The sequence below is a fragment of the Ictalurus punctatus genome, chromosome 7, assembly GCF_001660625.3.
Source record: "Ictalurus punctatus breed USDA103 chromosome 7, Coco_2.0, whole genome shotgun sequence".
Taxonomy (NCBI): Eukaryota; Metazoa; Chordata; class Actinopteri; order Siluriformes; family Ictaluridae; genus Ictalurus; species Ictalurus punctatus.
In genome coordinates this window covers 25,154,715-25,176,024 of record NC_030422.2, presented here as the reverse complement: position 1 = coordinate 25,176,024, position 21,310 = coordinate 25,154,715, and the positions used below count along the sequence as shown (strand labels likewise).

The 21,310-nt window shown below is 37.7% G+C and overlaps 1 protein-coding gene across 2 annotated transcripts; it reads right to left on the bottom strand.

The window, feature by feature from the left end:
- Positions 1–1,076: 1,076 nt before the first annotated feature.
- Positions 1,077–17,437, bottom strand: shtn2 (shootin 2). 2 transcript variants are annotated; one of them, XM_017472590.3, is made up of 19 exons: positions 17,369–17,437; positions 13,745–13,790; positions 12,312–12,386; positions 10,636–10,685; positions 10,490–10,550; positions 10,209–10,303; positions 9,417–9,597; positions 8,697–8,794; positions 8,476–8,557; positions 8,210–8,304; positions 6,636–6,782; positions 5,480–5,633; positions 5,168–5,357; positions 4,986–5,044; positions 4,787–4,887; positions 4,659–4,685; positions 4,306–4,359; positions 3,396–3,543; positions 1,077–3,015 (listed from the first exon to the last, which is right to left on the bottom strand). In XM_017472590.3, exons 3-19 carry the CDS (start codon positions 12,349–12,351, stop codon positions 2,867–2,869), a joined length of 1,731 nt encoding a protein of 576 aa, XP_017328079.2. In that variant the 5' UTR covers positions 12,352–12,386; positions 13,745–13,790; positions 17,369–17,437; the 3' UTR covers positions 1,077–2,866. The 2 variants fall into 2 exon arrangements, with proteins under 2 accessions (XP_017328079.2, XP_053537872.1); XM_053681897.1 differs by lacking the exons at positions 13,745–13,790; positions 17,369–17,437 and having other exon boundaries at positions 12,312–12,430.
- Positions 17,438–21,310: the final 3,873 nt, after the last annotated feature.

The following is a 21,310-nucleotide window of genomic DNA, read 5'->3' as shown; positions in this document are numbered from 1 at the left end:
GACAAAGGCATTCTTAAAGGCTAACTGTAAAAAAAAAAAAATCTAATATAAATGAAGTATTTAAAAAAATAAATAAATTTGGAAGTCATTTTGCTAAAAATTGTTAATTTTCCATATGTATGGAGACTATTGGGATATTCTGTATATTGTGATATATGATATATGGCCCAAGGGTAACTCAACTTCTATTGCTTTTTACGTATACGGGTACAATAAAATGCTACAATATTAATGGTTTTAATTGATTTAGTGTTTTACTTGGAAAAATGTGCATTATAAATATTTAAGGTAACATGTCATTGACATTTCCATCACAGTTTCAATAACTTCCCACAATGCCACGACGAATCTCTGGTTGGAAAACGTTTTTTGTGCTTGAACCTTGAAACCTTGAATGGTATGGCAGTCCACATGAACACTTATTCACACTAGGGGTGATATGGCATAGCAAATCCACCTTCTGGCCTGTTTTTGGTCAGGGAGAGAAAACCCACACAGACATGAACTAAAGCACAAAAACTCAATACAGACAATAACCTGAGCTCAGGATGAAACTATGGACTCTGGAGCTGCGAGGTGGCGATTTCTCACTACTACCTACTGTGCCACCATGTCACCCTCATCTAAATCACACATCCATAACCACCCCCGACATACACACACACACACACACAGATAAATCAGACACCTTACAGTTCCTGGTATGAGATATAAATTCTTTATAATGTTCGCTAGATAAAGGGCTCTCTCAAGGGGGTGCAAAGAACTCTTATAGAATAAATTGAGTTTAAAAGCAGAAAGCCAAGAGCTACTACAGTGCAAATAATTCCTTTCCACTTAAATGCTTTTAGCAAAGAATACCAGTATGATGGTGTGGAGAGAGAAAAAATAGCACCTCTCCCCATCTTCTTGATGCTCGAATGAACTCGCCTAGAGGCTTTTAAAAACACACACATAGAGAATATTGAGAGATGAAGAAAGAAAGAGTGATGACACCTCGCAGAATCACTTATTTCTTAGAAGTGCACAAATCTAGCAAGGAACAGAAGAAAATAACGAAATATTCATAAATATACTGAACAATAAGTATCTTTTATTTATTCATTAATCATTCTGAATGGTCCCTTGAAAGTTTCTGGTTTATTGATAAAACTGATACATCGTCAATTCAAATATAAACTGAATACTTGCTTTCAATTTTACTTTGGAAATTGGTAATTGAGGACTATGTTCAACACCATAACATCTTATTTCAAATGATTAATGATAACGAATAATGAAAATTATTTTCAAAAAGTTCAGTGTATTTGATCTTTTAAATCTTTAATGACAAATAATCTTCAGCATACACACATGAAACTTTATTTATAGTCCCCTCTGAAACTATTGGAACAACAAGGCCAATAATTTTGTTTCTGCTATACACCAAAGACATTTTGGTTTCAGATCAAATGACGGATATGAGACAAGAGTTTAGGATTTCAGCTTTTATTTCCTGATATTTACATCTAGATGTGTTAAACAACATAAAACATAGAACCTTTTGCATCAGACCACCCAATTTTTAAGTGAGCAAAAGTATAGGAACAGATAAGTAAATGAAAGTAAATAACACTTAATATTTGGTTAATTGCAATAACTACAATTACAATCAAGCCTGCAACAAATTGATATCGCCAAATTGTTGGTTTCATCTTCTGTGATCCTTTTCTAGGGTGATCCTTTTCTCCATTTTGGGTCATTTTCTTGCTGCATGATGAAGTTCCTCCTGATAAATTTGGATGCATTTCTCTGTAAATGGGCAGACAATATGCTCCTGCAAACTTTTGAATTAATTCTTCTGCTACAATCATAAGTTACATCAACAATACAGATTACTGAGCCTGTTCCAGAAGCAGCCATGCAAGTCATGCCACTACCTCCACCATGTTTCACAGATTCTCCACACTTTGGCCTTTCCATCAGTTTGGTAGAGGTTAATCTTGGTTCCAGAACCTTTATGGCTCATCTCTGTATTTCTTTGCAAATTCCAATCTGGCTTTCAGATTCTTACTGCTGATGAGTGGTTTGCATCTTGTAGTACGAACTTGATATTTCTTCTCTGCTTCTATATTTCTAGTTTGCTTCTATATTTCTGAAGTCTTCTTCGAACAGTGGATTGTGGTCATGTCACTGACTGTTGTTTTTGGGTTTTTCCTCACAGCACTCACAATTTTTCTGTCATCAGCTGTTGTTGTTTTCCTTGGCCGACCCATTCAGTGTCTGTTGCGCTTTCTTTTTCAGGACATTCTAAATTGTTGTATTGGCTGTGGCCAATGCTTGTACATTGCCTCTGATTGATTTTCCCTATTTTCTCATCTTCAAAATGGCCTGTATTTCTCCCATATACATGTTGGCTTATCATTTTAACAACAAATGTAACCTTCACAGGTGAGACTATAGGCAAAACCAAGAGTAGCTGCTTATCAGAGCTATTTATTGTTTATACAATCGATCTAACAGGAAACACCTGGGTAACAAAGAACACCTGTCAGTCACATATTCCTATATGTTTGCTCGTCTACAAATTGTGTGATCCAATACGAAATGTGCTATGTTCTGTGTCATTTAACTCATCTACATATAAATACCAGGAAATTAAAGCTGAAATTCTAAACTCTTTTCTCATATTCGTCTTTTGATCTCAAACCCAAATGCTCAGTCTTCAGCAAAAAACAAATTAATTAGCTTTGCAGTTCCAACAGTTTCAGGGGGTACTATAGGTTCCAACTTAATTTATGTTAAATTTATTTAGGTTCCAACTCTTATGTGATCATCGTATTAATAACAATATAATGACAAGAGACATCATCAACTCCTTTTATCTTCACTTGTCTTCCCAGATGATACATTCTGATGCTCTTATGCGTGAGTTTCTATTTTCCCGGTTATGCTTCAGCCTCCGCAGGACAGGAGAATTCCCACTCTCTGCTAGCCAATTTGAGGAGCTTGTGATTGTGGATGCAGGATGTGGATCTACAGTATTGGATGGACAGCAATTACAGGAACCATGAGTACTAATACTAAAGCTGTATGAATGTTCACTCCAGGCACAGTTACATTTATTTCAATTCATTGGAGGTTATATGTTTAACGTAACAACAGGACCTGACACAACCTTCTCCATATTCCCTATGATAACTTCTAAATATGACAATGCCTGTACATTTTTACAAGTGTGCACAGTTTCCTTTCTCTGGGGGGGGGGGGGGGGGGGGGGGATTCATGTCACCCAAAGATTACCTGAGATGAAGGCAATAACAAATTTAAATAAAGGCTTGTTTATTGTTTTTTTTTTTTTTTTTTTTTTTTTCATAACTGAGCACTGGATCTGGATCTAAATGAAAAATCTTTACCCTGAGCTGCAGGAGGTAGGGAGTCTTTATCATCCCCAATTGCCCGCCTTCTCCTCTGCAAGACCATCAGCAGCTCCGCCTCCCCTATATTACGACTAATCCTCTTCCTGGATGCCATCCTTTTGGGTCCTGGTTTTTTTATGGTGTCCTGAGTGATAATCCGTCAGTCGAGTTAGATCACCACAAAAACAACTACTTAAGAACTAAAGAATAGGTAGTGCTCTACTAAAAGAACATACACTGACTGTCCACTGTATTATAAACACCTGTACACTTGCCCATTCATGCAGTTATCTAATCAGCCAATCATGTTGCAGCAGTGCAAAGCAAAAAAATAAATAAATAAAATAAAAATGCAGATACAGTTCAACAGCTTTTTCTGGTCATTCTCCTCTGAATTCTCTCACCAACAAGGCATTTCAGCCTGCAGACCTTTCACTCACAGGTTGTTTTTGTTTGTTGCACCATTCTGTGTAAACTTTACAGACTGTTGTGTAAAGATCCCAGGAGATCAGCGGTTTCTGAGAAACTCAAACCAGCCCATCTGGCACCAACAACCATGCCACAGTTAAGGTCACAGAGATTACACCTTTTCTCCATTCTGATGTTTGATGTGAACATTAGCTGAAGCTCTTGACCTTTGTCTGCATGGTTTTATGCATTGTGCTGCTGCCACATGATTGGCTGATTGGATAACCGAATAAATGAGCAGGTGTACAGGTGTTCTTTTTAAAGTGACCGATGAGTTTATTTAGGTTTATACAGCTAACTAAAGGTTAACTAATATCAGTTCTTATCACAGTCATTTCATGAGAAATGAAATTCAGAATTGCATAGTAATTGCAAGTAAAGGAATTGTGAAATTGTGAAATCTAAAAGTGGATGGCTTTAAAAGGACGACACTATTTACCAGTATTCCCTGCAACTCAAGGACAGCAGATTTCCTCTTCTCACTTCTTTGATCCTATGACAAAAAACACATCTTATTATCTTGCAACACAACTCTATTAGCACTAGATTCAAGGATTTATAATGGCAGTTACTTGTTACTTTAAAAGCTTAGTATTTGGTACAGACAGTATTTATACTGAAAAAGTACACAGATAGACTGTAGTCTCAGTAAACTCAAAGACTTTGTATTGTTTTTTCTTTTAATTTTTCACACATCTTATTTACAAACTGCTTTTGAAAAATGTACCATTAACATACACTAATATGTATTTTGTATGTAAGTCTAAGAGTTATAATTCAATAAACACTAACCTTCCATGAGTCTTCATCCAAGCCAGCCTGTAAGGGGAAAAAAAGAAAAGTGATATTAAACAATAATTTCCCCTCATTTAGATCTGAGGTTTTAAAAAATATAACACAGTTGCTTTGAATCTATTTACTTGTGGGGGTTTCTGGGTGGGTTTCAGTACAATCCCTTTCTTAATTCTCTCCATCATTTCATCCACTGCCCTGGCTTTCACATCTACAGACATTGCAGGCTCTGTGATAACAAAATGGCAGACCAGAAGTGAGTCAAATTCATCCCTGCAAAGTACAGATTTTGTATAATGGAGAAATAGATACACATATAGCTCTTACTCTTCAAGTCAGTGGTATTGTTTCCAACTTTCTTTCTGTTCCTCAAAGCATCCAACGGGCTGGAGGCATACATCAATATATTTATCATACTGTCTTAGGTCTTTTCACAGGGTTCTGTATTGTGCTTGTTATGTATACTGTAAATGTCATGATAATGGTGAAAATTGTCATTTGGATCTTACTCAATAGGACTTGTGCAGAGCACAGGAGGAGGAGGAGGTGGTGGTGGTGGTGGTGGTGGTGGAGGAGGAGGGAGTGGAGGAAAAGGAGTTGAAGAAAGTGGTGCTGGAGTGACAGTCTCTTCATTTGATAGGCCAGATTCAATAAGAGGATTCATTGTGACCGTTTTCAGCATATCCTGAAGCTGCTTAACTGAGAACATATTAATAAATTATTTATTTAATTATGTCATGTAACATTAAACCCTCCTTCTTCTGACAGGATATTTGTCTGAACTAATTACACTAATGTTAACACAGCACAGTTGGCCTCACCTTCCTCCTGCAGTTCTGTCACAGTGTTTTGCGAGTCTCTCAAATGATTCTCTATCTTCATCCTCTCCTTTATGTTGGTCTCTAGCTGAGCTTTGACCATCTGCAGCTCAGTAAGAGCATTAAACTCCTCCATTACTGCCTGAGACTGACTTCTCTACAAGAAAGAACCACAATCCAGGAGGGCAGTTAGGATAAAGATACAAGTGAATCATTTCTGATCATTTCTGCTTTTGTAAACCGACATTGCCCATGTTCTCCTCCACACAAGCATACATAAAGTCAGACACACTATGTACACCATAGATGGGAAGTAACAAACTTCAATGACTTTACTGTACTGTTAAATGGTGTTACTGTATTTAAGTACATGGCTGTGCACTTTCTTTTGACTATTATTATATTATAATATATTATACTATTATATGTATTTTCAAACACTATCCCATCATCAGAGTTATTATCTTGCTAGCTAACATTTAAGAGATTAGGAATAAAGCTGTTGTTAGTCTTAGCTAATGTTTTGTCATGTCCTTAGAGGCACTAATTTACCATCAGTAATTAAAATTAGTGTGTGATTTGAGGCAGACATTTTTTTTTGGTTGAATTTTTAATTCCATATTTTAGTAAATGTAAGACTTTACTTTTCTATTTTAACTTGAATAAAGAATCTGAAGCTGTACTTCCCTGTACTACATTTCATTGTCTCACAAACATGATGACTGATTCATAGACAGCATTTGCTTTGTGCTCAAGATGCACCAACTTTTGTGTGCAATATTTGTCTGTGCAACCTTCTCTGTGACATATTCTTGTTTTACTTACAGTGAAATAGTTATATGTAATAGTTGCATGTAAAATCTGTGTTATATTACAAGTGTTGTCCTTTTCCTTGTCTGCTGTAATGTTTAATGACTATAAGCACAACAGCAAGCTCAATGGCAGACTCGAATTCTTTGGATACGCTAATGTCATAGGCCAATAAATCACGATTCCACTTTTACCAGAGTATTTTTCTACTTTAGAAGAGTAATTGCACTTTTAATTAAGCGAAGAATTTGGGTAATTTTACCACCACCCCTCTCTCTCTCACACACACACACACACACACACACACACACACACACACACACATACACACACACACATACACACACACCTGGTGTTGTTGATGCAGTCGTATCTCCTCCAGTGCTTTGCTGAGCTGAGCCACCTGCTCAAGGGCTTGCTGAAGCTGTGCATCAACCTCTTCATTTTGTACCAGGGCCAGGCTCTGCCTGTGGCTCTCCTTCTGCTTCACCAGCACCTATACTCACCCGTTCCCAATTAAACAGTCCGTTAGCTCTTGAAATAATAAATCAAATTAATGTCCCTTTTGATTTCAGGGCACAAAAGTTTAACAAGAACATTTATTGGGTCAACCTCAATCATAAACATTCAAAAGATGAATTATGGCTTGTTTTCAGTATATATCATCTACTAATATATGACCCCGCCCACAGTCCAGTATTCAAACCAACTATTGGGTTATTGATTGTGCGCATGAAGCCAGTAATTATTTAGGGTTTTGTTAAACAAAGACAATTGATTAAAAAAAATCATTTCTATCACCAAATCATTGAAACATCTCTGACTCCACCTTCACAATTCACATGTCCTTCAATGATTCTTGTCATACAGTTAAAAACCAGGAACCAGAAGAAGACCCTGGAAGTGAATCTGTTTTGGTTTTAGATCATAACTTTCACTTCTCGCATGTATGAAGAGCTCTTGGTTCACTATGTAGCCACCAGAGTTCAACCAGTGATCACCAACAGCATCGCAATTAGACCAAAAAAGCCTGGTTTTGACAAGTGAATAGTTGCAGCTCTTTGTATGAAGACAAGCCTGCATTTACTTTCTGTTTGGGTTAGGCCTTCATTAGACTCTTTGTAACAGAAATTCAAATAAGGAAATGAATGTGTTTTGAAAACAGGGTAAAACACATAAATGGACAGGACTAGCAATAAAGAGCCTCATTCAAGCTGTTTAGTGTGTGGTGGGCCATTGAGAGTGAGACTGAGTGGGGTGTAAACAGTAGGGGTCCCTTTCACAGGTGAAATTCCCCCCTGCAAGGCCTTCATTATGCCATCTGCCAATGGTGAACAATATGGACAAAGGCAACAATAATGGTGGCGGATATAAAGTGTCAGCCAAGGACCGGGGGCTAAAAAGCTTCAGTTTACAAACTGCCATCTTGATGGGTACTAATTATTGCGGAGGGGTGTGTGTGGGTGAACGCAAGGTAGTGTTCTGTGCTGAGATGCTCACATAGAGGATAAATGCCAGAACAGCTGGCATTAATAAAAACAAGTTGCAGCCTGTGTGTGTATGTGTGAGTGTGTATTTTCCATTATCCCAATATACACAGAACAAAAGGGTTGTTGCTGAAATAGGGGGAAATTGGGAAAAAGACATCTTGCCTCTTGTCTACTCATACTTAGCTGAATGACAGACAACATGCTGTCTGTTCCTAATACACATTTATTGACCAGGCGTACTAATGGTTGGTCTGACCCTTTCCTCCTGACCACCACTGTGTTTATCCTACAATAAGTAGGATAAGTAGAGACAGGTGTAAATGCATTTGTATTTTGAAGAGAAAGAAATCCTCTAAATCCTCTAAACATTGTTCATAATATGTATTACCACAACATTTGCCTTAAGGAAAATCCCCAACTTTGGTAGAACTACCTGTTGCGCAAACTCTTCAGCATGATGCCTGAGTCCTTGCTCCATTTCCAACTTCTGTGACATCTCTGCAAACTCTTCTGTAACAAGCTGGGATACTATGCTCAGCATTCACACATAAATATATACAGAGAGCAAGAAAAGAAGAATTGCACAAAAAAAACCTTTTATAGAAAAATAGAATAGTGTATTTGCAAAGAAATAAATGAATATGTAAGCAAACAAGTGAACCAGCAAATAAATAAAAAGGTCTATTAGTTGCCAGTCACCTCTTTTCATTTTGTCCACTGTTCGACTCTGTTTAGTTAATTTCCTCAAAATAGCCTCTTTCTCCTGAACCTCCATTGCAAGCTGTTGAGAGTGATGTTTAAAAAATGTAGTATCACAACACATTTCACATCCTCAGAGAATATAATCCTCCCAAAAGAATAAAATGAGTATTGTCACATTTGATGCAGTGCATCACACACTCTCTCAGCATATTCTGTACCTGTTCTTTCAGTTCTTCCTTTTCTGTTTTCAAGACTTCTACCTGCTCACACAACTGCATCTTCTCCCCCAAGAGCTGATCAACAGAGGACTGAAGCTCTGACAACACAATGGGTTGTTATTATTATTAATGTAAAAAATTAATTTGGTGATTAAATGTATATGTTTGTACACCTATACAAATAGCGATTAAGCAATGAGGTAAAAGTTCGACTATGGACTTGAATTTGCAGCTAAAATGCAATTAATGTAGGAGTCAATCCTCATATCACAGAGGTTCCCAACCCCCTGTCCTGCACATTTTAGTCTTTTCGCTGCTATAATACAACCACGTGTTGTGTTGAGAGCAGGGAAAACAGTAATACGTATAGCACAGGAGACTCCAGGACCAGGTCTGGGGACCTGTGACATATAAACACGCACAACCAGTAAAAAAACAAACAAACACATAAATAAATAGATAGATAAATAAAAAAAAGAAAGTGGTCAGAAAGTGCTGATTAATTGCTATTGTAAATTATTCAGATTATTGTTGATTTATGTTTGACAGCAGCTCAGATGGTAGATTTGGCTGCAAGTCAAATCACAGGTTTGTGTTAATGCACTTGTTTCTGTAGTAAGAGCTAATTTACATGGACTGGCATTGTGGGTGCTGCACAATGAATGAATGAATATGTGTGTAGCAGTTCTGTGCAGTGTGAATCTGAGGATGGTGGATTACCTCTGATCTGGGTCTGACTTTTGAGAAGGGGGTCTTCTGCCAATTCCACTGACGTGTTAAAGTCAGAAGCAGAGTCACCTTCTAGGTCCAAGTTCAGAGTAGCAAGGTTTTCAGGCAGCTCTGGGATCAGGGGCAGGAGAGCCTGACTTTTTCTCTTTAAGGCCTTGTTCTCTTTTGTTACCTGTGAGTTCAAAGGTCATGTGTTGTGATTAAGGCAACAGTACAGTAATGCAAAAGTATTGCACGCATTCATTCATTGAAAGCATTACTAAATAATAATGATATATTGTACAATGCTATGCAATATAAAACGCTGCTTCTCTAAATGTTGCCAGTTTTTAGTTAGAAACCAAGAAATTAATCAATTAAAAAATAATGACTGTAGTAATGAGGAAAGATAATCAATAAATAAATAGAGTTCAGATTGATTTGCTTTGCTACTGCTGAATCTATTTATTGGGTACAGATGATGTTGCATATGCCACACACACACACACACACACACACACACACACACACACACACACACACACACACACACACACACACACACACACACACACACTCTTCATTATAATCCTAAAAAAGGCCTAATAATAGGGAAACCAGAGCCTATCCCAGGAGGCATCATGAACACACATTCTCACGTCCATTTACATTACACTTAGGAACAGTTTAAATTCCATGTTGGCATGTTGGCATATTTCTGGGAGACCAGAACTCCACAGTGACAGCAGCCCAAGCTCAGGATCAAAAGCCCTTTCCTGTAACTGGACGGATTATTGGACCCACCTTTACGGCAACTGCCTCAGCATTCTCTCTACATGAGCGTTCAATCTGAAACTGAATCTCCAGCAAGTTTATCTCCTTCAGCAGCTGAGTGGATGCTAATGGAAATTCATGCATAAAAAGTAAGATTAGTAAAGCAGGATTAACAATGTTGAAAGAAGATAGTGTGTCACTTAAAGTTAAAAATAATAGCTTCTGTGCACATTAAATTCATAAAAGAAGTATATCAACGTCAGTTCAGTTTCTACTTGTGACAAATAACAAGGCTGCCCCGGTCAGCTCACCTTCCTCCATTTGAGACAGTCTCTGGTTGGCTTCATCTCGTTGCTTCTCCAAAATCTCACACTGCAAAAGTTATTAATAATAGGGTAAATATGACTTAACAAAATACTTAATAATGCAGGAACATAGCAATATTTTATCAAAGCACCTGAATGTCTTGTTCCTCCTCTGAAGAAAGGACACTCTCATCCTCAGAGTCTTGGGCAAAAATAAATGGATAAAGGTTAAGGTACTTGTGGGCAGTGTGAGTATGATTAAATATACATCCATTCAGTGACTGACATTATTATACAGTCAAGACACGATGTGTACATGCATGGTATTGGACATGCTATCACAATCAAGCTAAAGCTCAATTTCAACAATAGCCACGTTTTCACCACAGGAACTTTCCCCAGGAGTTTTGGAGGTACTTGGTGTGTTTCCACTGCAGGGAACAGGGTCTAAATTAAGTTTCGGGTAAAATATTTCCCTCTCCGAAAGTCCCTACTCGGGAGATGATACTTTTTCAAAGTTCAGGAACTTTGGGGGGTGGGACTTGGGCACTGAACATGCTGACTGAGTAAACAGAGATTTTTTTTTTTTCAACGACCATTTTTAAAAGTCTGTGGTTCGTACAGTAACAGCTAATGCAATTCTAATCAACACACACACACACACACACACACACACACACACTATATATATATATATATATATATATATATATATATATATATATATATATATATATATATATATATATGTTTTACTTTGTGAATTTAATTTATGTTTGAAAATATACACTCATTTCAAATCTGATGACTGCAACACACTCCAAAAAAGTTGAGGCAGTCGACTGTTTACCGCTGTGTAACATCACCTTTTCTTTTAATAACACTTATTAAGCGTTTGGGTGCTGAAGACACAAGTTGGTTACGTTTAGCAAGCAGAATTTTCCCACATTCATCCATTATGTATTTCTTCAGCTGTGCAACTGTACGGGGCCTTCGTTGCCTTATTTTGTACTTCATAATGCGCCACACGTTCTTACTAGGAGACAGGTTAGGACTGCAGGCAGGCCATGCAACGGCTTACGCAACCACGCACTTGTAATCCAGGCAGAATGTAGTTTGGCAACATATGTTGCTTCAAAATGTGTACATATCAATCTGCATTAATGATACCCTCACAGACGTGCAAGTTACCCATGCCATGGGCACTGATATACCACCATATGCCTCACCTGTTTCACGTCACCTTCTTATTTCAACTTGTCGCATCGTTATTAGTCCTAAATTGCCCCGTCCCAACTTTTTTTTGGAACAAGTTGCATGCATCAATTTCAAAATAAGCGTTTATTAGCCTTGATTAGGTAAAACTTGAAATATCGTGTCTTTTTACAGTTTTTGTTTAAATACAAGTTAAAGTACATTTACAAATCACTCCTCTTTGTTGTTGTTGTTGTTGTTGTTTTTAGCATTTTCCATACTGTCCCAACTTTTTCAGAATTGTGGTTGTGTGTGTGTGTGTGTGTGTGTGTGTGTGTGTGTGTGTTTGTGTAGAATTAGAAAATACGTCTAAGGAAAGTGCAAGTGACAAGAGAAATGTGTGACTTTTATTGAAAAAAGGCTACTCATTAGGTACTTGTGCACAACAACTTCTATTAACAATGTCTAATATCAACTGTATGACAAAAGTAGGGTTACAGTAACTTACAGCTTTACAGTAACTTTAACTCTCACTGTAACTTCTTTGCCCTTTATTTTAATAAAGCATTTCTTTACAGTCCCATTAGAATCTGAGATAGTATACACATTGAAAAATTAGATTTGTACATCTTACCTAAATTTCTGAAATCTGTTCCTGAACTCCACATCTTCATAACAAGCCAGAATATCTATGAGAACTGATATTGAACTGAACAGGAATTACTTACAAAGAAAGTTTGAAGGCAAAGGAGAACTGAAACTATTTCTCACATGCACAAGAGTTTCATCAGCTTACGCTCTTTACTGAAAAAGTGCTCATATAGAGTAAACCAAAGTTAGTTTTATTTTCAGTCTGTGTCACAAGTTTTTGAAGCCATCTTGGATCGGCTTTTCTTACTCACATTCTTTAAATAAAGAATGCAAAATTGGAAATACAATACAGTCAGATATAATACAATAAGTATTATTTTCCCTTTTAGTATGGTTTCACTGTAACATTGTAGAAACAGTGTAAAATAAGAGATTCGTGCTATATTGTGGTGTTTGGGCATGCAATTATAACAAAATTGTGAATTTTATTTAATTGTTTGCTTCAAGAACATACTAAAAACAAAAGTTGGTTCCAAAATGCTTGTGACACAAAATTCATTATGTGCACTAAAATGAGCGTGTTGTATATGATGGCACTTATTTTGAAGCAATCTTCTTCACACTATTTAAATTTGTCCTTTTCTCCATTTCAAAATACCTTTTAATTGATGGATAAAGTACAGATTCTATCTATGTCTGGAGAAGGTGGACAACAGTGTGATACAGGAGGAGAACATGGAGGCGACCTGTGAGTAGTAGGCCAACAACTGAGAGAAGAATGATCATTATTGAACACTGACTGAACACTTTCAGTTCCTGGGCAGAAAATGCGCAATGGAATTGAGTGGGTTACCTTTTGCCCCCAGTCTAAGGGATGGATTTGACATAAGGGCCTCCTGGTGCCCACCATCTCCTCTAATCTATTGGTTGAAGTAGATTAGATGTATTTTATAATAATATGAATATCAAATGTATAAGTGAAGAAAATGAAATGGGTTTGGACAGTGTGAGAAAACCATAGAATCCCAGAAAAACCTATGCTGTGCAAGCACAGGGAGAAAATATAAAACTCTGCGCAGACAGTAACCTGGGATTGAAATTAAAACAGGGATCCTGGAGCTGTGAGGCAGGAATACTACCCACTGTGTCACCGTGCGCACTGAGGAATTTGCTTCAAGGAAATAAAGAAAGGCTAATTTCTTATAGTAAGCACTCTTTTAGCCTGCCTGGGTAGCTTTCATGATACTCGTCATTAATCATAACCCCCAATATTGAGGTCAGTGTAATAGACCAACCATGGTTGGTCTGTATATTGCTAAATATGTACCTATAAAGTATAGGTACTTATATATTTAGCTTTTTTTTTTTAAGAAGTCATGAGCTTTGAACAAATTGCCATTGTTTGTGCTGTAGTAGAACAATGCTTAACAGAATGTATTATATAATGATGAAATAAAGTGTGGATTTTATATTTACTGTGGTCTGGTGTTCAGTGTCACAGGGATCCAATACTCTGTAGATGCTGTGAAACAAATATAAAAAGTACATAGTTTATAGGCATTTAGCACACTATTAAAGCTGTGTAACCCTGTGGCATCCCTATCTCCCAGGACAACTTTAATGGATACTAATTCATGGATTCCTCTGTTAAGTCCTTTAGTCCTTACTGCTGTGACAGCATCACTCCAGTGCCATTTTTAAGACATCCACTTTCTCAATGAATAGAGTCACACAGGTCAGGCTGCCTATGGACAAGGGGGCTCGGGAATTGGTCCTTAAATGTTTATAAAGCTGTGCATGCATGCTCACCCCATTTATAGGTCCAAGCTTTTCCTTTTAGGGGAGAGGTGATGTGACCTACCAGAAAGCTAAAGCAGGGGGTAAATGAGTGTGGGGGGAAAAAATGTCCCCAAAATCCCCCAGATTGCTGGCGTGATCTTTTGGAGTTGTTTGCACCGGTCAATTACACTCTTTTTCTCTTTGACTCGCTGCACCTCCTCTCACATTGAGAATGCAACAAAGACATAAAATGTGGTTTTCTTTGGACAGTTAGGTAATCTATGTGTCTATGTTTTGGAAAGGCGAATCAGCATATGGAAAAGAAATTGTATAATAGATTATTGTGTGCCATGAATCTCCATAAATTTTTCTGAGAAAAGACCAGCATCAAACCTTTGTGTGAAGCAGTAGGGTTACTAGGTTTAGTAACACTGACCATATACATTTCACTAAGAAGAATTGTACCATCTCTTTCTTTTTACTGTTTATGTATAGTTACCTAGATCATTGTTTTATTATTGTGTTTATTCAATTTATTTTATTCAGGTTTACTTCACTTTCATACTGTTTTAATTTGCCTCTATATAATTGACAGATACTCATGTCAATTTGGTCAGCTTTCTAATATCTGATAATATCTCTGTGAACCAAAACATTCAAATAAAAGGTTATGAATTCATCACAGTAAATGGTATCACAGAAACATACAAACTCTCATTCACTATTATAGCACAGATACTGTCACAGGTGTACTTAAGGCTTAGAATGACCCTCTGGTCTTAGAATGTCTCTGGTCATAATTATGATGCCATGAATGCAATATAGTAGAAAGAGGAAGAGCAACAACAAATTACTATGATATAATGATACTAAGGATGTGTGAAAGTTTACATAAAAGTGGCACGTTGAATGAAAATACAACACATTGTTTGCATTTTGAGTAGACAAATTTAAAATTCCAAAGTGGGTAAAAAAGACAACTATTAAAAATAATGATTTTTTTCTGTATTCTCACCTATGTCAGGCTTCTTAGACTTGAAAAAAGTGAATTTTGGAATTTTAGTATTAGTTCTGTTTATAATAACATCATAATCATTGTTACAATAATATCTTTAAGAATGAAAATGTCATAAATGAGTGAGTGCACAATTAATTGCTTCTTTGAACTCTATCTGTTGTTCATTGTTTGTGTGTAACATTCAGTTCAAGACTCATTATGATTGCTTCCAATAATGCTAAACAGACTAAATTATAGTTACTCAAGATGTGTCATGTACAGAGTGGGTACATGGCACATCTCGTCATCAAATTACTCATGATGTGTCATGTACAGAGCAAGACAAAATGTTTTCTGAGTGCACTTTTGTTGTAGTGTATGTCTTCATTGCTGGAGTAGGTAACATATGAGCAAGTAATGCAATCTTTACTCCAATCTTAAGGATTGACTCATGGATTGTTGTGGGGAAATTCCAACTCACATTATTATATTGCATCCTTGAGAATCCTGTTCCCTAGAGGGCTATAATTCAGATTGGCCTCATGGTGGCACCATGACTCTGTTAAAAACAACCTGTTGCTTCCACTCAACACCTAAGACTGCACATATGCACATGCTTTGCTTTAGTCAGTATTTAGTGGACCTTGTGTTCAGCCCCCTGTGGCAGTGCTTTGTAGTAAAGCTGTTAGTATAAAGTTATACCATGAGAATGATTAGTGGACTGATTAGTTGCCATTAAAATAGTAAACTTGCTGGGCCAATAAGAAAAATAATACTGTGCTTTGTCTTGCACACTGTAGTACAGATAGTCTTATACTATCACATTTGGATAATGAAAGACAGGAAGTGATCTAAACTGACACAAAGTGGCACAGACAGCTAACACAGGAAAGTCAGTCTGGCTGAGGACAAAGTGGTACAGTAAGCAGACAGCTGTGTCAAAGTGGTTAGGAAGAGAGGAGAGTAAGAAGACAGATAGAAACAGACAGATATTGAGTTGGACGATACTGAACAATAACAATTATGTATGATTAAAAGTCTAGATTTTTATCAGCAGTTCCTGGGAGTGATTTTTCTTGATAATTCCACAGAGATCTTAAAAATGTATGCCCCAGTACTGCATAGCTGTTTGAACCCTGAAGGATTCCTGCTCTCTTTGCTGACCTCCCCTCACTGTGAGCCCATACACCTGGCCATTGAGGCTATTTCCCCAATCAATCTGGGACAACCTCTTGCCCTTCTTAAAATTCCCTCTCCTTCGCGCTCACTCTCTCTGTTGGGATCCGGAAGACCTGCATTAGTTCTGACATGCAGAAACACTGATTCTGTAAGGGTTGTGACCCCACACAGCAGGTCTTGGCAGGGTTTTAGTCCTATGCAATCACACATCTGCGTGCCTCAGTCCAATGCTACCCACTGTGTTCTCTGCTCGCCCTGTTCTGGATTCAGTACCACCCCCTCTAACCCTCTCCAACCCCCATCCAAACAGGCCTCACCAAGCCAGTAGCCAACTTCAAGTACTGCTTCAGATGTGCAGAGGGGAAAAAATCCTAATTGGACTACTACAGGCTGGAAAGATGACCAACAAAATACACTGTCACTACATGTCTTTTTCACATTTTTCAGGTTTACACTTGTTAACATCTGTTTGTTTTTCCTGTCTTTTCTTAAGAGGACATATAACATATATTGCGTGTTATTTGTTTGTGCCTATTTTGTTTATCTAATGAGTTTATTTTGTAGAGTGTAGCCTCTTTTGAACATGTGTGAGTTTTTTAATGACCCTCCTGGGTATTATTACCCTCCATTGGGTGTTTGAACAAAAAAATTGTGTAATAATTTAGATCTCTCTCTCTCTCTCTCTCTCTCTCTCTCTCTCTCACACACACACACACACACACACACACACACACACACACACACACACACACACACACACACCCTCTGTATCATTCCTTTCTGTTTCCACTCCAGCCACCTGCGTTCTTGCAGATGTTGCCAACTATGGTTCATGTGATGTGTATCCCACTGCCTACCACTCAGAGGACATTGTGAAAATGTCTGTATGTGGTGTATTTGGAGGGATGCCATAAAGGAGTTTCCATAGTGGTGTTTTGCTGAAACAACTAAAATCAGCAATCAATTTACCAACTTTTACAAAGCAATAGTTTTGATATTATAGTTTATATGGTTCATAATTTCTAATCAAAGGAAACTTTTGTTTCCTTTGAAATCTGTTATAATCTAAACATTTCTAAATAGTACTGTTGTCTCTAATTTTCCAAAAGGTTAAACACAGCTAAGTTATATCATCAAGTACTTACATCAGTTTGAGGAAGACAAAAACACAGAGAGCCATGAGTAGGAAATAGCAAGGGTTTATAGCACAGAGGAATGTCCCAGAGTGATCTGAAAGTCCCCTGAAATGGGGCACCCTTTTTATACAGTCGAAACACCCCTGGTTTGCCCAAAAACCATTACATCTGATGTCTGGGTGATGTCCTGTCTGGATTTTTTTTAGATTCTTTTCCAATCCGCTTATTTTTGTCTCAGACTTCTCGAGGCCTGTTGAGTTTGCACTTTTAGGTGCTTTGTTTCTTAAAACCAGCTTCTGCTTTTTATGGCATGTCTGAGCTGATTTTGAGTGAGAATATTTATCACCTGTGTGCTTTTTCTCCTTTATCATGGGTAAGTGTATGCTTTTTCTGCATTGTCATTAGCATATGTACAGTATGATTTAGTAAAATAATCATTAGCCATTACTTTGTTATTCTGATTACTCTGGGTCTCTGTGTGTGTGTGTGAGTTCATGCTCTTGGGTGTGTGTGTTGTGTGTTGCACTTCCTCTTTTCGGGCAGGCCCTAGGACTTGCTATAATTAACTTTTAAGAGACATTGTATGGAAGGAAGAGAGCATGACACTGCTCTTTCCCTTATTCACAATAAATTCTCATTCTCCATATTTTACTGCCCTTGTGTTTTATTTCTATCAAAAATCTTATCCAACAGTACTCATACAGTGGATGGAAGAAAGCATAATTATTACACGTCAGAATTTCCCTCAGCATTTTTGACACTTTTTTGAAATTTTTTAAACTTTCCCAAAACTTATGTACCTCTTTCGTATGCTCATGAGTAGTGGTTTCCCTCCTCATGGCTGACATTGCCTGCCAGGCTGTTGCCTTCCTTTTGTCCCTTGAACAAAAGGAACTGCTGCCCTCTCACGGGCTATGTTACAGTCTGTCACATGAGGCAGACACTCTGGATCGGCCACTCTTTATCTTCTGTGGTACATCAGATTACTTCCAATGCCTCTGTCTGCTTGGCACTTCCAATTCAATTAGGCCCTATTAGTCCTGCTCCCATCCTACTGCTCTTTCCACTCCTCCTCTCTGTTTTCTGATCCATCCCCATTTTGGCTTCCCTGTTCAACCACCCATTGACTTTACCCATACTTCTCCTCCACTTGTCCACTAGGTCACTCCATCAGGCAGGATGGTGGTGCGCATCACTGCTCCCTGGCAAAAATTTGGTCCTCATTGTGTGTTGTCCACTCCCTCTCTTCCAACACTACACTCATTCTCTTTGCAAATGAGAGGCTTTGACAAGTGAGCAGAGAAAGAAGGGATGAGGACAGGAGGGAGGGAGGTAAGTAAAAGGTAAGGCGGGGCTGCTGGATTGGGTCTTGTTGCATTCCCATGGAGCAAAAAGTTAATGATGTCTCTTTTATGGTGCTGGCAGTTTGTGTGACAGAAAATCACCAAGCGCCTGTGAGCAGCAACAAAAGAAACAACAAATTTGCACTGATGAGGGCTTTTCATTATTCTTATTAAACTATGAGAGGTTCTCATTGTATGTTAGGTTCACAGCCAACATTTCTGCAAAAATCTGTTAAGTTAGTTAATAAAATAAACTAGGAACAACTTCAGGGCTATTAAAAATGGTCTAATGTGCTAAAAACCAAAATGCTATAAATTTGGGACCATTATTACATTTTATTAGTGATACAAAACAACAATAATATTGTTAACAGTTTTAGTATTGGATTTTCTGTCTCTCACACCTTTTTCCTCTTCGCTAATAATTATCTCACATTAATAATGGTCACTCATATGCCTGTCTTACCCACTTGGCCTAATCTGGCCTGACAGCTTCATACCATAATTGGTGCTAACACCCAGATGGACGGGGCCCTAATTTACTGTTCCTAATAAAGAGAGGTGGCTGAGGGGCGGCAGAAAGGGGGAAGGCTTGATTTGTTGGTTATAGATACAGAAGTGGTAAACACCCCAGGCCTCAGGCCTGACAGTTTGAGCAGGCTTTTGTTGACACATTTGTTCAAAAGAGACCATTCCCCTACCCTCACTCCCATTCTGGACCTTAGTCATACCCAATGCTTCAGTCTGGCTCTCTCTCTCTTACACAGTGCCTCAGTTTCTCCCTCCTTCCTTTGCTTTTTTCTCTTTCAGTCAGTTTTTCCACACATATGTATGATCTGAATGCTTGCACTTATACATGGTTGTGTATGTTTGTGTATGTGTTGATGAACACATGCATCTCTGAATGCTCATTTCAATTATGCGTGTGTGCGTGTGTGTGTGTGTGTGTGTGTGTGTGTGTGTGTGCATTAGTGTGTATTAGCATGAGGCTGGGAGCTTGACCCTCTTGTTAATAATGAGGCTGCAGGTTATGACCCCTGCACTAAATGAAGGACAAGGAGGAAGTCTGGATTTGAGGTACTTGGTCATGATTTATGTCTATGCCCAAAACTGATTCATTTTTGTAAGGCAGTTGGTCCAAATTAGTCTCATAAACTTAATTAAAATGTTTAAGCTTAATGCTTAATGAAATACACTGAGAGTGTAAATATGTCCGTCTATCCATCCAAATGTATTTAAGGACGCCAGGACTAAGAATGAATCAGTGAATATTTGTTTGTTTTGTTTTTCATAAACATGTTCATTGCTTTCTGCAGTTAAACAATATCATTGATAAATGAGCAAGAAAAGATGAAGCATTTATCTTTGAATGATTCAAGTAAAATTTCATATTGTTTAATAAAAGTTATTTAATCACATGGAACAGATGAAATTCCTTATAATTAGGTAAAGCCGTTTCAAGAATCACGTTACATGTACATCCATCTAGCATAAAACACCATCTGTTGAATGGAAAATACTGAGTGACAACCTGTATGTGTGTGTGTGTGTGTGTGTGTGTGTGTGTGTGTCCTTGAAAGTTAAGCCTTTCTATGATGGTAAACACTGTTTATAATTCACTGTTCGTGCACATACACACAAATCAATGTTAGGTACAAGACACAAAGTCATCATGACCGTAAGCTACACCAGAGCACAGCATAACATGCAAGGTACAAACCTCAAGATGATATTTCAGTGTCTATGAGTCACAAATCCAGTAGTTTGCAGTATTTCCTCCTAGACAGGAGAAGCACTGGCATCCACAGGGACATGGAGGCTAATTGATTCTGAACAGAGATGAGGAGAAACAAAACACATTCACAGTTAGTGTGTAGGAGTGCTGGTACATGGCAAAAAAGCAAAAGGCATAAAGACCAAGTTGTCCTTGGGCGGGGGAATGAAATTGGAAGTGAAAATTGGGGTCAATAGGTCTAGCAGCGAGGAGGTAGCTTTAGGTGGGAAATATGCTAGTTTTTTATAGAGAATGCTTGGCTAAACACCTTATTCAATTCCTCACATCAGAGTCTCACTTGAAAAGAAGGGGCCATCGACATAACATGCTGTCTTAGCTGAAATTTTCTGTTTCTCTTTTATTTAATTATAAAGATTGAATGTGCATTCATTATAGTAGTGCTCAGGGGTCATGACTGAAAAGTTAAAAGTTAAAATAAAAAAATTAACTGTAAGACATATACAGAGACCACACTGAAGGATGAGGAAATGAAACAATTTAGTATCTTTTATTCCATGGTTTCACTGTTTCATGTCGACAAGGGAAAACACAGACTTAGTGATGGACTCTGCAAAGGATGTGTATTACCAATTAGATGAAAACACAGTACCAGTATTTTGACCTTCAGATTTAGTTTAAATACTAATGTCAAATAATGTAAGGAGCAGTAAAGACATTCATATCAGACCCACAAAAAACTTAAGAAATTGTCATGCTCCTTGCATATCAGCTGCTTTGTTAATTATACTGCTTTTATGTCACAGGATTTCCCCTTGAAGTCCATTGAGACACTCACAGACATGAAATTTATCCTTATTACCTGTGTTATGTAAT

Excerpts from the sequence above, each read along its gene's own strand:
- shtn2 (XM_017472590.3), bottom strand. The coding sequence starts at position 12,351 with ATGAAGATGTGGAGTTCAGGAACAGATTTCAGAAATTTAG. Across the intron at positions 9,598-10,208 it reads CTGAGGCAGTTGCCGTAAAG|GTAACAAAAGAGAACAAGGC; the intron begins GTGGGTCCAATA and ends TTGAACTCACAG. Across the intron at positions 8,558-8,696 it reads AGGAAGAACTGAAAGAACAG|CTTGCAATGGAGGTTCAGGA; the intron begins GTACAGAATATG and ends CACTCTCAACAG.